Source organism: Scyliorhinus canicula, chromosome 2 (genome assembly GCF_902713615.1).
Source record: "Scyliorhinus canicula chromosome 2, sScyCan1.1, whole genome shotgun sequence".
Taxonomy (NCBI): Eukaryota; Metazoa; Chordata; class Chondrichthyes; order Carcharhiniformes; family Scyliorhinidae; genus Scyliorhinus; species Scyliorhinus canicula.
Genome location: NC_052147.1, coordinates 211,301,261 through 211,319,008, shown reverse-complemented (window position 1 = coordinate 211,319,008; position 17,748 = coordinate 211,301,261). Strand labels below are relative to the sequence as shown.

Below are 17,748 nucleotides of genomic sequence, written 5' to 3'. Positions count from 1 at the left end.
GGATTGTTCTCCGTAGAGAGATGGAGGCTGAGGGGCGACCTGATAGAAGTTTATACAATTATTAGGGTTATAGATATGGTGAACAGTGGGAGGCTTTTCCCAGGGCAGAATTGAAAATTACAAGGAGGTACAGGTTCAAGGTGAGGGGGGACAGGTTCAGTGGAGATGTGCGGGTTAAGTTTTTTACACAAAGGGTGGTGGTGGCCTGGAATGCACTGCCAAGTGAGGTGGTTGAGGCAGATACAGAGGTTAGCAACTTTCAAGACCTATCTGGATAGGCACATAAACAGATGGGGTGTATAAGAATGCAGGTGGTTGGTCTAGATAGGACATGTGATTGGCGCAGGCTTGGAGGGCCAATTCCTGTGCTGTATTGTTCTGGGATTTTTCCAGAATTTAAGGATTCTTAGAAGATTATTACCAGTGAATCCATCAGGTCCACTTGACTTAACGCCCTTTTCCCCCATTAGTTTCCCTTGTACTTTTTCCTTCGTGGTTGTCATTGCATTTATTTCCTCCCCCACTTCTGCCCCTTGATTATTTAGTATTTTTGGAATATTATTAGTATCTTCCACTGTAAAGACTGACGCAAAGTATTTGTTTAACTCCTCTCCCATTTCCTGGTTCCCCATTATTATTTCCCCAGTCTCATTCGCTAAGGCAGGCATTTTCAATGTCGGGGTCGTGACCCGCGTGTGGGTTGCGGGCGAGTGTCGGGAGGGTCATGGAGCCATCCATCACGGCGCTCCTGATTGCGCAAATTTGTGCGCAACAGCCACAGCAGCCAGCTTTTAACAATGCCTGCTGCGAGCGGCCTTCAAAATGATGGTCACAACCATATAGAAAAATGCAGGCGCACTGCGTATGGGTGCCCGCACATCGGTGCGTATGCGCAGAACAACCGTGGTTCTGTGATTCCTCCATTTTGTCAGCAGCACACAAGGTAAGAGAAAATGGTGGGTCCCAAAGGTCGGCCGGCGTGGGTCCCGAAGGTTGGCCTGTTGGCAAAAATGGGTCCACAGAAAAAAAGTTTGAAAAACACTGCGCTCAGGGGCCATGTTCACTTTGGCCTCTTTCCTCCTTTATATATATTTAGTGAAGCTCTTGCTATCTCTTTTTATATTACTTACTAGTTTACCCTCATAGTTTATCTTCTCCCTCATTATTTTTTGTTGGTTCTCGCTTGTTGCTTTTTAAACTTTAAAATGATCTTCTGACTTACCACTAATCTTTGCCACATTATATGTTTTTTCTTTCAGTTTAACATTATCCTTCACTTTCTTAGTTAACCATGGTTGATTTATCCCCTTCCTAGAATCCTTCTTTCTCACTGGAACATATGTTTGTTGTGAGTCATGAAAAATTTTCAGAAACGTCTGCCATTGCTGATTAACCATTTTCCCTGTTAAATCCCTTTTCCAGTCCACTCCAGCCAACTCTGCCCTCATCCTTTTATAATTACCTTTAATTAGGTATAGCACAATTGTTTATGACCCAAGTTTCTCACTCTAAAATTGAATGTCATCTATACAGAAGTGCTGGGTTCCAATGACTGGCAGCCAAGGACTTATAACAATAATAGTTTATTCAGTACTCTGAGCAGCTCGTACATGCTTCTAATCTGAGAAGAATGCTCATTTCCAACATGTGACCCTTTAAGTAGCTGCGCCATCACCTGACCACTTGGTCTACAATCAACATCATGTGAATGGTTCTCCAACAGTCACAACACACTATAAGACAAGCACCTTTTACTCTCAAGACCCAACTTTGCAGATCCAGATTGTGGTGCAACTTGCAAGGTGCCATTAGAGATGCATGTCCTACACCAGCCTGCTAAATGAGTAGAACTGATTTAATACATTGGTGTACTTGCATCACGAGTGTCTCTGCTCGAATTCCCTGGAAAGTAGCAAGTGCAAGCACAAAAATCAAGGACATGACCTGATTGCAGGTTCAGTTTGTAATAAAACAGGCCTCCAATAGTTCTTTATATGGGGCAGCAGCAGAACAAACATAGAACAGTATATGTTTATATATATCCAGTTAATAATGATGGAGATTAGTCCATTTTTATTCCAATGCTGTAAAGACAGATAAATAGTTATTTATGAGGTTTCATTTTTACTTATTGGATATTTTCCCCTCATCTACTTTAATTTCCAGACATCGGAGTTGGGGGTAACGGAACACGTAGAAGGAGATCCCTGCAAATTTGCCTTGTGGGTGGGCCGAACACCTTCTTCAGACAACAAGACTGTCCTGAAGGTAATCTTATTCAATTTTTAAAGTCCTATTTTTTGAATAAAAATGAATAGAATTTTTGCATTTATTCTGAATTATTCAGAAAATGGGAATAACAGGCCCTCGAGCCTGCCCTACCATTCAGTGTGATCATAGCTAATCTGATTGTGGCATCAACTCCACTTTCTTAACTGCCCCTCTGGTATAGCCCCCACAGAGGTCACTGTGTAAAGACAACCCGATTCCCCGTGACCTCCACGGAATATGAACTTCCCCTTAATTAGGGGAATCCTCACTTGTATATAAACCCCGACCTGAGTGCAGGTGGTTGAGAGAGACCCTTTGGTGAATGGAGACTAATTGTATATCAAATTGACCTGGTTATTGTTTTCTACCTGCTGGTTCATGTGCGCTACTTTGGCGGATTCTACACTGGCAACGAGGATGGAATTGGCTGGGCTGACCTTGGTTCCGCCTTCACATAGGCTTTGCGGGACAATTCGAGGGGGCAATATTCCTCATCGTCGTGGATGCCCACTTGAAGTGGATAGAAGTCCACAAGATGCAGGCAGCAACTGCTCGGGCAATCATCGAGCGGCTGTGACAGTCATTCATTACACACGGTTCTAGATTCCCTCAGGAGGATAAACACCCTCTCGGTATCTATCCTATCAAGCCCCTTAGAATCTTATATGTTTCAATAAGATCACCTCTCATTCTTGTAAACGCCAATAAGTATAGGCCCAAATACTCAACCTTTCCTCACATGACAATCTGAAATTCTGAGATTCCTTTATCGCAGGAATCAACATAATGAACCTTCTCTGGACTGCCTCCAATGCAAGTATATTCCTTTTTAAATAAGGAGATGCACACAGTGCTCCAGGTATGATCCCACCACTGCCCTGCCCAGTCATTGCAAAACTCCTCCTTATCTTCCTAACCACTTTCTGGATTTGCATGTTAACTTTTTGTGATTCCTGTGCCAGGGCACTCTGATCTCTTTGTACCACAACATTCTTAAGTTTCTCTCCATTTGGATGCTTTTCTGCTTTACTCTTCCAGCCAAAATGAACAAACTCATATTTACCCAAATTATACTCCATCTGCCAGGTTTTTAACCATCTCACTGAACCTATCCAAATCCCTTTGCAAATTTTTTGTTCTCTGAGCTTGTTTTCTTCCTTATCTTTGAATTGCCAGTGAATTTGGTTATGATATACTTGGCATCATGAATATAGATTGTAAAGTTGACACCGCACGGCTGTGGCATCCCACTAGTTACAGTTTGCCAACCTGAAAATAACCCATTTATCCTCAACTCTGTTTCTTGTTACTTTCATCTACATCGCGAGATTAATAGTCTGGTAACATAACCACTTTTCTATGGTACCCCAGTATACTTAAGGTGGTGTTTGTTATTTCCAAGTTGAAGGATTTGTTCCTGACAATGCTTCAGCGATGAAGAAAGACAATTGACCTTAAATAAGTCAGGGATATTTAACTATTGATTACTAAGATGTACTTTGTTATCACTATCCTGTAAATGCACCCAATACTTCTCACACATGGCCAGAAATTTCCCAGCTGCTTCTTCTGCTCCTCCGCCATAACTTTACAAATGCACATGAAGCCCCCAAGAACATTGACAGACATTACAACCGTGGTAATAAAATCTTTCAAATTATCCTGTGCTTTTCTTTAGGCCTGCAACATTGAAACAAAGCAGGATTGGATTAAAAATATTCGGGAGGTCATACAGGAGAGGACTGTCCATCTGAAAGGAGCTCTGAAAGAACCTATTCAGCTGCCAAAAACCCCAGCAAAACAAAGGAATAACAGTAAAAGGTAAGAGTCCTCCTTCGTGTGTGTATTGTACTACTTTTGTGTGCTGCAATAGCACACGATATGCAAGGGCTGTTACTTCATCCCATTACATCCACATAGCACAGTAGGGGCTGTTTAGCACAGGGCTAAATCGCTGGCTTTGAAAGCAGACCAAGCAGGCCAGCAGCACGGTTCGATTCCCGTAACAGCCTCCCCGAATAGGCGCCAGAATGTGGCGACTAGGGGCTTTTCACAGTAACTTCATTTGAAGCCTACTTGTGACAATAAGTGATTTTCATTTCATTTTTCATAAAATCACAAGCTAAACATGAGGAAGGCCATTTGGCTTCTCTTGGTGTGTTCACCCAGAATGATCCCACCCTATATTGCTGTATCTTGTTTTTATTAAATGGTTCTGGTGTTTTTATCCTTATTTCTCCACCTAAAATTCTATTCCGTACATCTTTATGTGAACAAGAACTTCCTGATATCAGTTCCAAATTTGTATTCTGCTATCCTACTCTCACAGTTTAATCTGAAGTAATATTCTGCAGTTATATTTTTAATATTATTATCTACCTTATTGATAACATAACCTTTCCATCTCTTCCTTTCAAAACTGAAAAGTCTACTTTTTTCACACTACACATGAGGAATCATTGTTATTCTGAGGGTTGATCATCTTCCTTAGTTCTTGGTTCCCAGATCTGGAATCAGTACATCTGGTCTCACAAGTGCACTGTACTGTTTAAGCAAGACCCCTGTTTGATGCGTACTCTCTTATTTTGGGTGTATTGTTCAACATTCACTTTGTTTTGCTGCTCTACAATGGTTGGGAGTATGTGTTATCCGCCAAAAAGCCAGTTGGTGAAAGACAGAACTGGGATCAACCTTTACATGATTTTATTTTTATTTACACAGTTACATATTACTAGCTTACACCTCCTAACCCAACAACCATACTTTCAGCCTGTGTCCATTTATAGGGATTTGAGTGAATCACCACTTAATGCCCACACCTGCATACAATGAATACAATGGGGCAGCAGGGTAGCATTGTGGTTAGCATAAATGCTTCACAGCTCCAGGGTCCCAGGTTCGATTCCCGGCTGGGTCACTGTCTGTGTGGAGTCTGCACGTCCTCCCCCTGTGTGCGTGGGTTTCCTCCGGGTGCTCCGGTTTCCTCCCACAGTCCAAAGATGTGCGGGTTAGGTGGATTGGCCATGCTAAATTGCCCGTAGTGTCCTAATAAAAGTAAGGTTAAGGGGGGGGGGGTTGTTGGGTTACGGGTATAGGGTGGATACGTGGGTTTGTGTAGGGTGATCATGGCTCGGCACAACATTGAGGGCCGAAGGGCCTGTTCTGTGCTGTACTGTTCTATGTTCTATAATGAATAATATCAAGTTTACAAAGATTACTGGATTGCCTTCAGTTTCATCCTTATCTGCATTACAATTCAGCCCCCCCCCGCTCCTCACAGAATACCAAGGACAGCGATAAGGTAGGTGTATTTTCTGCAATAGACGACCGTGGGGAACCTTATCAAACACTTTACTGAAATCCATATACACCACATCAACTGCTCTACCCTCGTCTACCTGTTCAGTCACCTTCTCAAAGAACTCGATAAGGTTTGTGAGGCATGACCTACCCTTCACAAAACCATGCTGACTATCCCTAATCATATTATTCCTATCTAGATGATTATAAATCGTATCTCTAATAATCCTCTCCAAGACTTTACCCACAACAGATGTGAGGCTCACCGGTCTATAGTTACCGGGGTTATCTCTACTCCCCTTCTTGAACAAAGGGACCACATTTGCTATCCTCCAGTCCTCTGGCACTATTCCTGTAGCCAATGATGACATAAAAATCAAGGCCAAAGGTTCAGCAATCTCTTCCCTGGCTTCCCAGAGAATCCTAAGATAAATCCCATCAGGCCCCGGGGAATTATCTATTTTCACCTTGTCCAGAATTGCCAACACTTCTTCCCTACGCACCTCAATGCCATCTATTCTAATAGCCTGGGTCTCAGCATTCTCCTCCACAACATTATCTTTTTCCTGAGTGAATTCTGACGAAAAGTATTCATTTAGTATCTCGCTTATCTCCTCAGCCTCCACACACAACTTCCCACCACTGTCCTTGACTGGCCCTACTCTTACCCTAATCATTCTTTTATTCCTGACATACCTATAGAAAGCTTTTGGGTTTTCCTTGATCCTACCTGCCAAAGACTTCTCATGTCCCCTCCTTGCTCGTCTTAGCTCTCTCTTTAGATCCTTCCCCGCTTCCTTGTAACTATCAAGCGCCCCAACTGAAACTTCACGCCTCATCTTCACATAGGCCTCCTTCTTCCTCTTAATAAGAGATTCCACTTCTTTGGTAAACCACGGTTCCCTCGCTCGACCCCTTCCTCCCTGCCTGACTTGTACGTACTTATCAAGAACACGCAATAGCTGTTCCTTGAACAAGCTCCACATATCCAGTGTGCCCAACCCTTGCAGCCTACTTCTCCAACCTACACATCCTAAGTCATGTCTAATGGCATCATAATTGCCCTTCCCCCAGCTATAACTCTTGCCCTGCGGGGTATACTTATCCCTTTCCATCACTAACGTAAAGGTCACCGAATTGTGGTCACTGTCTCCAAAATGCTCACCTACCTCCAGATCTAACACCTGGCCTGGTTCATTACCCAAAACCAAATCCAATGTGGCCTCGCCTCTTGTTGGCCTGTCAACATATTGTGTCAGGAAACCCTCCTGCACACATTGTACAAAGAACGACCCATCTAATGTACTCGAACTATATCTTTTCCAGTCAATATTTGGAAAGTTAAAGTCTCCCATAACAACTACCCTGTTACTTTCGCTCTTTTCCAGAATCATCTTCGCCATCCTTTCCTCTACATCCCTAGAACTATTAGGTGGCCTATAGAAAATTTCCAACAGGGTGACCTCTCCTTTCCTGTTTCTAACCTCATCCGATACTACCTCAGAAAAAGAGACCCCAACTAGCATCCTTTCCGCCACCGTAATACTGTCCTTTACTAGCAGCACCACACCTCCCCCTCATTTGCCCCCTTCTCTGAGCTTACTAAAACACCTAAACCCCGGAACCTGCAACAACCATTCCTGTCCCTGCTCTATCCATGTCTCTGAAATGGCCACAACATCGAAGTCCCAGGTACCAACCCATGCTGCCAGTTCCCCTACCTTATTTCGTATACTCCTGGCATTGAAGTAGACACACTTCAAACCACCTACCTGAACACTGGCACCCTCCTGCGAAGTCAAATCTGTGCTCCTGACCTCTATACTCTCAATCTCCCGTACCCCAAAACTACAATCCAGGTTCCCATGCCCCTGCTGAATTAGTTTAAACCCCCCCAAAGAGCACTAACAAATCTCCCCCCCAGGATATTGTTGCCTCTCAGGTTCAGATGTAGACTATCCTGTCTATAGAGGTCCCACCTTCCCCAGAAAGAGCCCCAGTTATCCAGAAATCTGAATCCCTCCCGCCTGCACCATCCCTGTAGCCACGTGTTTAATTGCTCTCTCTCCCTATTCCTCGTCTCACTATCACGTGGCACGGGCAACAACCCAGAGATAACAACTCTGTTTGTTCTCGCTCTGAGCTCCCTAAAGGCCTGCCTGACATCCTTGTCCCCTTTCCTACCTATGTCGTTAGTGCCAATGTGGACTACGACTTGGGGCTGCTCCCCCTCCCCCTTAAGGACCCGGAAAACACGATCCGAGACATCACGTACCCTTGCACCTGGGAGGCAACATACCAAACGTGAGTCTCTCTCGCTCCCACAAAATCTCCTATCTGTGCCCCTGACTATTGAGTCCCCAATTACTAATGCTCTGCTCCTCTCCCCCCTTCCCTTCTGAGCAACAGGGACAGACTCCGTGCCAGAGGCCCGTACCCCATGGCTTACCCCTGGTAAGTCGTCCCCCCCACAAGTATCCAAAACGGTATACTTGTTACTCAGGGGATCGACCGCAGGGGGTCCCTGCACTGACTGCTTCTTCCCAGTCCCTCTTACAGTTACCCATCTTTCTCCAGTCTTTTCCAGAAGGGAATAGATAGGATAGATGCGGGCAGGTTGTTTCCACTGGCGGGTGACAGCAGAACTAGTGGGCATAGCCTCAAAATAAGGGGAAGTAGATTTAGGACTGAGTTTAGGAGGAACTTCTTCACCCAAAGGGTTGTGAATCTATGGAATTCCTTGCCCAGTGAAGCAGTTGAGGCTCCTTCATTACATGTTTTTAAGGTAAAGATAGATAGTTTTTTGAAGAATAAAGGGATTAAGGGTTATGGTGTTCGGGCCGGAAAGTGGAGCTGAGTCCACAAAAGATCAGCCATGATCTAATTGAATGGCGGAGCAGGCTCGAGGGGCCAGATGGCCTACTCCTGCTCCTAGTTCTTATGTTCTTATGTTCTTATGTTCTTTGGTGTAACTACTTCCCTGAAGCTCCTATCTATGACCCCCTCTGCCTCCCGAATGATCTGAAGTTCATCCAACTCCAGCTCCAGTTCCCTAACTCGGTCTTGGAGGAGCTGGAGATGGCTGCACTTCCTGCAGGTAAAATAAGCAGGGACACTAACGGCATCCCTCACCTCAAACATCCTGCAGGAGGAACATTGCACTGCCTTCCCTGCCATCCCTCTAAGTTCCAACCAAGTTCTGGTTAACAAATATAAAATAAATAAAAAATAATAATATAATATAACACTTACCTGCTCACACCAATGGGTCTTATTATTAGGTTAGAGGAGGAGGGCGGGTGGGAGACACTATACGTGTAGTGTCTCGGGTTTCCTCTCCACCAGAATTTATTGGCTAGGGGGAAAAAGAAAAACTTCCCAGAAGTCCGCGGGTCGTACTTCCGGTTCCCGCCTTATATTGAAAGAAAAACAGGATCGGTACCGGCTGGCTCTCCCTCTCGCGCTCGTTTGAAAGTCCCGGCTGGCTCTCCCTCTCGCGCCCTTTTTAAAGTCCCGGCTGGCTCCCCTCTCGCGCTCTTTTGAAAGTCCCAGCTGGCTCACCTCTCGCGCCCTTTTTAAAGTCCCCGCTGGCTCACCTCTCGCGCCCTTTTTAAAGTCCCCGCTGGCTCACCTCTCGCGCTCTTTTGAAAGTCCCGGCTGGTTCTCCCTCTGGACTTGAACCTGGAGCTTCTGACCCAGAGGTAGGGACACCACCACTGCACCACAAAACCAGCTCTCATGCAAAGATTAGAGTAACAATAAATAATTTATGATTCTCCTAAAGCTTGAAGCCACAATGTACTTCAATGTGCTAATACTCAATATGAGACTGACTCAGCAAACCTCTGTGGTAGAGAGAAGTCTCGGGGTGCTCTAGCAGTCACTTCCTTCAATAAAGTAACTGAAATGGGTGGGCAAAATTTTAAAGGAGTAATGACCTCTAAACTATGAAGGATACAGATTTTGGTGCGGTTTTGTGTAATCCCAGCCATATATCATAAGCCATTTGGGAGATGACATGAAGCTGGAGTTATTATATAATTTACTGCTGCTCCAGAAGAATCTATTCCACAAGTACAAATCTCTTGTGCTTCTCCCAGTTTCCTCTCCAGCCAAATAATTTAAATAATTCTTGATAATTAAATCTATGGATGGAATTTTAGTCTTCCCTAGCAGGCAGGCTGGGAGACATTTAATTGGGTAGAAAGACCATCGGGCAGGAAGAGTTTGGGATGGCCTTCCCACTCAAAGGCTAATTGAGACCTTTACTTAGCCACTTAGAACCTCCTTCCCAGCATTAGGCAGGGGTTTGACATGCAGGCCAATCAAACAGGAAACCCTTTCGTGTTTGCTTCTGGCCTAGTTGGTGGCGGGGAGGATCCCTTGATCTCAGTTCTATGCCCAATTGTGGGACGGAGCGCGGGAAACGGGAACCCGTACCTTTTCTATCGACTCCCACCACCATCACCCAACTTACCTTTCTCCTAGGGATCCATTGACAATCCATTGCATAAGCCCCCAGTGCATTTCTTCTGTATCGTTAGATAAATGAAGTATCTTTCAGCATTTTTTTAATGTTCCTCTTATTCCTAGGGATATGGGAGAAGATGGAGATAGTCAGGGAGATGGGAGCAGTCAGCCAGACACTATTTCCATTGCGTCAAGAACCTCACAGAATACCATGGACAGCGATAAGGTAGGTGTAACTGCAGAGAATCAATGGGCCTGCCATCAGGCAATTCATCAGCATTATTACCTTAAAATGTGGAATTTTACAGTCTTCCGCCAGCAGATTTGCAGCTCGTACCCGTCTCTCAGCCTGTTGAAAATGTTGCATAGGGCAGACGGGACCTCATTGAGGCCTTTACCATTTGCTTCCTGCCTGGCTTCAATTCTGAAGCTGGTTAGATGATTTCAGGGACAGTTTGATGGCCAGCAAGTCACTCTTGGACTGGAATTGGATGGGGATGTGCCTCTCTCAAGAGTCCCCTGTCCACATCTGCCCCCCCCCCCCCACCACAGTGTCTGCCCCCATGGGTGATCCCACCCCCACTGGCCTCTCCATCAAACTCCCACCTCGCCCTCCCGCTCCCCTGCTCCGGGCCTCACATTCATTCCCTATCATGAGATCTCCTGCACTTACCTGGTACTGAATTCTAGGACTTAGACTCTGGAAACTGCTTGTGGTCCCAGTCCTTGCCACTATTGCCACTGGCACTGATGGGATGACAGAGCTGCCAGCCAAACTGATTGGCAGCCAGCGTTTTAAGGCAAGACTTCCAACCAAGTGGGGGGCAGAGATTCTTGCTGGGATTCTGCAAAATCCCAGCCAAGTGTTGACGCCGGCATCAAAACCGGCGCGAGCGACGGCGGCGTCAATGGGCCTCCCGGCCCAGTCATTCACCCCTTTCTCAGGGGCTAAAACGGCGCCAGAGGGCTGTGCACTGCTCAGGCGATGAAAGCCAACCCTACACGTTCCTCCTCGCCGTGCACCTGTAGGGTTCCGCCATGTTGTGCCCCCCCGATTGGTTGCCCCCGATCACGGGCCTGGCCACCGTGGAGCCCCCCCCTGGAGTCGGCAAGAAAAATAAAAAGCACCACAATAGTACCTGTGAGCTATGGACACCAGTCTACCCAGCTGGACTGTGATTAGATAAATCAAGTTGAATTGAGCAAAAAATCTTTCAATTGTGGGCAGGGAGGCTGCCAAATTGATAAGAAAATATGACAACGTCTTCCGGAACGAACTAGGCAAAATCAAAGGGTTGCAAGCTAAAATTTAAACTGATTCAGAGGAGACTCCCAGATTCTTTAGGGCAACACCAGTACCGTATGCCTTACAAGAAAAAATTGATACTGAGTGAAACAGGTTTGAACAACTGGACATCATCCAGCTGTTTCAGTTTCCAGATTGGGCAGCCCCCATATTGATGGGGCCCATGCCAGTGAGATGCCGGAACACCGCAGCGCCTCGGACTCCCCCGTCCTTTTCCTGATGCAGCGGGCAGAACAGAGCGGCCCAACGCTACCCGGGACACCTGAGAAGCAGGCGGGCACATTCAGGCCCGGTCGCCCCCGAAGATGCCTGCCAACGGGGACCCAGGTCGCAGGGCGGGAATCACAGCAGGTCTCCTCCACTCCTGCTGTACCGTCTGGGTAACCACCTAGATGTAGCATTAGGGCCCATAAGGCCAGGAAGTTGGACATCAGTTAAGTTGGCACGGGTGCAGGGCACAGTTTAGCTATAGGGGCTAGGGCACAAATCTGTATATATTCGTTCACATTAAACACCTGTTGCCACCGTTAAAACCTGCTTCGGTACTCTGTCTGACTGGTGTGAGAGGTGGGCTGATCTGGGCTGGCCAGGAGCGGGGGTAAATGGACAGACGTGGGGGGGGGTAATGGGTGGACCCTATGGGTGGCCAAAGCTCCCCCTCCCCGCCTCCCTGATCGTCCCCACCACCGCCACCCCAGGGATCCGATGGGACCATGTAATGGAATGGCCAGCTCGCATACAGGGATCACCCAAGTTGACTGTGGACAGTGCTACCGTGGGCTGGAGTCAGACGTCATCAGATGATGCGGAGCACCAGAGCTCATCTCAAAGCGGGTTGTCATCATCCTCCATCCCATGGACCAGACTGATGTTATTGCCAATCCAGGGCCCCCACCCTGTAGTCTGACAGGTATGTATCATGGAGGGGGTTGCGGGCGGGGGGTGGCCCGGGAGGGGTGGGGAGCGGAGGGAGGGGGGTGGTGGGTAAGTGAGTGTGAGATTGGCATGCAGTGTCCATGCCCCTGGCCAGTCCCCCATCCCAGTCGGTGAACCTGTGGACGATCAGATCGTCCCGTGCACGTTGGCCCTGGCTCACACGTCGTGCAGCCTCCCGTGCTTGCCTGGGTTCCATGTCCTGCCCACCCTCACCCTCCCTCGCATCCTTTGCATCGGACAAGGCCTGCCGTTCCTTCTCCTCCTCCATCATCACCCCTCTGCTTTGTGATGTTGTGGAGGATACAGCAGGCCTTCACAACGTGGGCGACCCTCTCAGCATCACACTGGAGGGCCCCACCAGAGCAGTCCAAGGACCTCAACTGCATCTTCAGGAGGGCGAAGCACCGCTCAATCACGCTTCTGGTTGGTGCATGGGCTTCATTGTAGCGGGTCTCCGCGATGGACTGTGGCCTCCGGATAGGCGTCATCAGCCACGACCGCAGATAACCCGTCGCCCAGGAGCCAACCACCCCACCCGGGGGGCATCTCAAATATGTCAGGAATCGTCGAATGGTGCCAGGATGAAGACGTCGTACACATTGCCTGGGTACCAGGCACAGGCGTGTATGGTGCACATCTGATGGTCACATAGCAGCTATACGTTCATCGAGTGGAACCCCTTTCGGTTTGTGTACAATGGCCAGTTATCCACAGGTGCCTGGAGGGAGACATGCATCCTGTCGATCACCCCCTCTACCCGGGGCATCCCTTCGATTGCAGCAAACCCCGCTGCCTAGGCATCCTGGTGGGCTTAGTCCACATTGAAATGGATGTATTGGTCCACCTGGGCATATAGGGCCTCTGTAACAGCACGGATGCAGCTGTGCACCGAGGTCTGTGAGATCCTGGATAGGTCCCCACTCAGCGCCTGGAAGGACCCCGTGGTGTTAAGGTTCGGGGCGACTGTCATCTTGATGGCCACTGGGAGCAGGTGTCCTCCCCCGTACCCCCACGTTGTCATATGCTCCATCATCCGGCAGATATGTCGCACTGTCTCTCTGCTCAGCCGGATTCTTCGATGGCATACCCAGTCCGACATGTCCTCGAATGACAGGCACTGCTGATACATACGAGGCCTCATGCAGTGCTTCCTTGGCACCTCCTCATCCTCAGCCTTTGGGCAGCCAGCTGTCCAACCTCGGTGGCTATCACCTGCCCCTCTGCTGCCCGCTCCGGGGTGTGGTGAGGGCTGTGCAAGGGGGGGTAGGAGGGTGGGGGCGGCCGTACGATCGGTGCAGTACCAGGGTGGGTGGTTAGTGAGGTGAGCAGCAAGATGGCTGCCTTACAGACTGCGGTTCGTGCTTGGACACTGCCGCAGTCCCGTGGGGGGTCACCCCGGTCACTCGGCCTATTCCCTCTGTCCGCCCCCCCCTCCCCCAGCCTGGGTAGGGCCCCCCCCAACCCAGCCAGCCCAGCCAGTGTCCGGCCCAGCAACCCACAGTTGCTCCTCTCTGTATCCTACCTTCTCTCTCACTCCTTCAGCAGCCAACACGCTGGTTTCACAATTTTTAAAAGCACAAGTGCTGTCAGGAACTCACCCCATCGAAGGCAGAGAATCACAGAGGCCCCGGAGAATGCCAGGTTGGGCCGCTAATGATGTGTGAATAGTGTTTACTTACGTGTGTTCCGGAACACATTAGTGACGGAGAATCGTGGTTTTGGCGTCAGAACCTATTCTCCACCCAATTGCCTTTCCCGATTTTGGTGTCGGCCAACGGAAAATCCCATCCATGATATTACAGGATGAGTAAATGAGGCAGTGTCTGAGGAAAACTAACCTGTAATGTTTCAGAATAACACCATTGGCTGGTGGAATGCCAAGTGTTACACAATTACATCATTGGAACATTTTATGAGCTTTTGTGGAGTTCACCAATGTACCCTGTTTGAGCAGCACCTTGTAAATAAACCCCTTGTACTATGTTATATGAACCCACTGTGTGCACCCTCTGATGCTTTCTCTTAATGTCTATAACAAAACTATTCTTAGCTTCTGAGGAAATGAAACTATTCATTACCCACAAAAGCGAATTAAGTTGTCAGGACAGCATCATGCTCTGGGGAGCAAGACTATTCGTTCCTGTACCAGGCAGAAAGCTGCTTCGAACTGAATTACACAGCGCTCATCCTGGCATCTCTAAGATGAAGATGCTCGCCAGGAGTTATGTGTGGTGGCCTGGCATTGATGCATATATCAAGATAAGCACTGTCAACAGTGCCGACTGCAACAAAGGTTTCCTGCCACCCACAGTGCTTGGGAATAGCCTGGCTGGCCATGGATATAAATCCATATCGTTTATGTTGGTCCATTCGTAGGCACAATGTTTGTGTTTGTGTTTGATGCAGACTCTATATGTATGGCTTTCGCGGTGAAATCACCTATGTTGCATGCATTCATTGACAGATTACGCCGATGCTTTTCAACTCACAGAATACCTGAAGTCATGGGGCGGGATTCTCCGTGAACCGGTGAGGCGGACCACTCCGGCGTCAAGGAGTGGCATGAACCACTCCGGCGTCGGGCCGCCCCGAAGGTGCGGAATCCTCCTCACCTTCAGGGGCTAGGCTGGCGCCGGAGTGTTTGGCACCACACCTGCCGCCGCCAATGAGCCTCCGCCAGCCGGCGCGAGTTGGCGCATGCGCGGGAGCACCAGCGTGTGCTGGTGTCATCCCAGCGCATGCGCAGGGGGGTTCTTCTCCGCACTCGCCATGGCGGAGGTTGACAGCGGCCGTTGCGGAGGGAGAGAATGCCCCCATGGCAGAGGCCCACCCGCAGATCAGTGGGCCCCGAGCGCAGGCCAGACCACCGTGGGGGCATCCCCCAGGGCCAGATCCCCCTGCACCCCCCTGAGGACTGTGCAGGCCGCCCGTGGTGCCAGGTCCCGCTGGTAAGGACCTGTTGTGATTTACGCCGGCAGAATCAGCCGAAATTGGGCGGCTACTTGGCCCATCGTGGGCCGGAGAATCGCCTGGGGGGCCACTGCCAATGGCCCCCAACTGGCACAGCGCAATTCCTGACCCCGCCAAAAACCCGGCGCCGGAGAATTCGGCAGCCAGTGGGGGCAGGATTCACGCCGACCCCCCGGCGATTCTCCGACCCAGCGGGGGGTCGGAGAATCCCGCCCATGGTATCCGATATTGGAACTGCATTCCCAAGTGCTGAATTTCAAAACTTTACCAGTCTCAATGGTATGAAACACATCAGAACCGCTCAGCATGAAATGGACTAACTGAGAGAGCCATCCAAACTTTCAAGTCTGGCCTAAAGAAATTGCCAGGTGCAACCTTGGAAACCAAAGTCTCAAGCTTCCTTCTTAGTTACTGTGCCACTCAACATGCAATACTGGAGTTCCACCAACAGAGCTGCTAATGAAACACGAGTCAGAAAGAGACTGAGCCTCGAGTTTCCAAATTTGACAAGGAGAGTAGAGGCCAGCCAAAGTAATCAGAAAATAAGCCACGATTCGCATATTCCAGCATGGACATTTGTGATAAATGAAGCTGTATATGTGGGAAACTTCAGTAGTGGATCAAGTTGGACTCCCAGAGTTATCGTCTCTAAGACCAGACCCCTTTCATACCAAGTGAACATGCCATAGTTAAAGGAGCAGGGATGTGATGATTGTCCCTTTAAGGGCAACACAACCTGAGCAAGGATCACATGGTTTGGGTGACCAATCGGGACCCAGCAGGTGGAATCGCTCTGGGGGAGGGAGTTCTCCTAGGTGCAGAGGTGCTTTGGATTATCTGTGACCATGCAGTGACTGGCTTGTAACTGGCTTCTACTAATGAATTCTCTGAAAGTACATCATTACACATCTCCACTGATGTTGAAATCCCATATGTATAACTCCAAAGGAACAAAGCACAAAATAACAGCATAGAGGGACTTGGTGAGTGCTAGCCTATGAATTTTATTACTTCCTTATTAAATTTTGTTATATGTTACATAAAAGCTGCACAGAAGAGAAGAAGCATACGGACTTTGGCTTTAAGACATGACAGTCTGTTTAAGTCAGCCTGTAGTCCAGCTTGAGATCTCTAACTACCTTAGCTGAATGCCCCTCCCGCTCACCCAAATTTGGCTTTGATCCAACCAGATTCAAATAACGTGGATAAATACTGCGGAAATCTAAAGTAAAAGCAGAAAATGCTGGAAAAACTCAGCAGATCTGGCAGCATCTGTGGAGGGAGAAATAGAGTTAATGTTTTGTGTCCGTATGACCCCCCTGGAGTTTTTCCAGCATTTTCTGTTTTTATTCCATATTACATTGCCCTGCTTTATGAGACTCTCTGGATGAGATTTCAAAGCTGCCAAGGAATTTGAGCAAAGTAAAATTTCTCGTTTACTCTGAAGACAGGAGAATGATGTTTCTGCTGCAACTCCCGCTATCAAAATCATACTCTGTAAGTCACGCAATTTCATTAGGAGTAATTCATTACAATGAAAAGCAGTAGGAATTGACTTTGGCTTTTAAAATGAAGCATAATACTTCAGGACCAATGAACCCTGGATTTCATTCGCTGTGACTTGTGCGTAATTTTAAAGGTTCATTAATTTCATTGAGCAAAATGAAATACAAATTTCATTGCTTCTTGCATTTTGATCGAACTGGTGAATGTTTTCTGCAGTTTTCCCAATGTTATTAGTCTGATCGTTATATAAAGAAACACAACCTGAAAATGTAATCTGAACCGAATCCAAATGGAGATATCATTTGATTCATATGCAACATCTGTATGAGTCATTACGCATTCAGTTAATAAGAAACTGATTTATTACCATGTTGCTAGTCTCATTGTATAGTACTTTGAAACTTGTAAATGTGAATTTACGTAACGAATCTTGCCTAATATTGAATATCGCAAGCATAAGGTTATCCAAAAGCATATCCAAAGAAATTAACTGTGGCGGAATTAAGTGTTTCCGAAAATGGAATTTTAACAGCACATAAAGAGCTCTTTATTTCAAGGCTTGCTGCAGTTTGGCACTCTAAGTAAGACCTTGCTGGAATACAGCTCACCAGAGACAAAACGATTTAATCTAACTAAAAAACTGGTGTGTGACAGCATTTGAGATAACGAAGTTGATTGACCAACTTGCATAAGAAAGGGTAAGTTAATATTTTGTTGGTTAAGGCTTTGCATATTACTAATTTTAGATCTAAGGCCTGGGAATATGACGGTTTATATGCTGTCAGAAGATCAGTTGTTTTATTTAGTGAGGCAGATGGAGCAGAAACAACATTTCACAATATTGAGAGTAAACTGTTGGAAGCCAAAATGTGCTCATCATCAGATGTGTAGAGAATCTAGCTTGACTGCCTTTGAATCTTTTGCCTTAACTCATTGTCAAAACTCTTGTATAGATGGGTGAGGTACTAGAGAGCATGGAGTATAGCTCA

At 47.4% G+C, this 17,748-nt stretch overlaps 1 protein-coding gene across 6 annotated transcripts in view; it reads left to right on the top strand.

Moving 5' to 3' along the window:
- kalrna (kalirin RhoGEF kinase a) overlaps positions 1–17,748 on the top strand; it is a 1,222,490-nt gene that overhangs the window by 870,475 nt on the left and 334,267 nt on the right. For all 6 annotated transcript variants that reach the window (XM_038789521.1, XM_038789520.1, XM_038789517.1 and 3 more), the window contains 3 exons: positions 2,167–2,268; positions 3,950–4,092; positions 10,165–10,267. In XM_038789521.1, the coding sequence (XP_038645449.1) occupies positions 2,167–2,268; positions 3,950–4,092; positions 10,165–10,267 (348 nt within the window). The remainder of the gene's footprint in view (positions 1–2,166; positions 2,269–3,949; positions 4,093–10,164; positions 10,268–17,748) is intronic.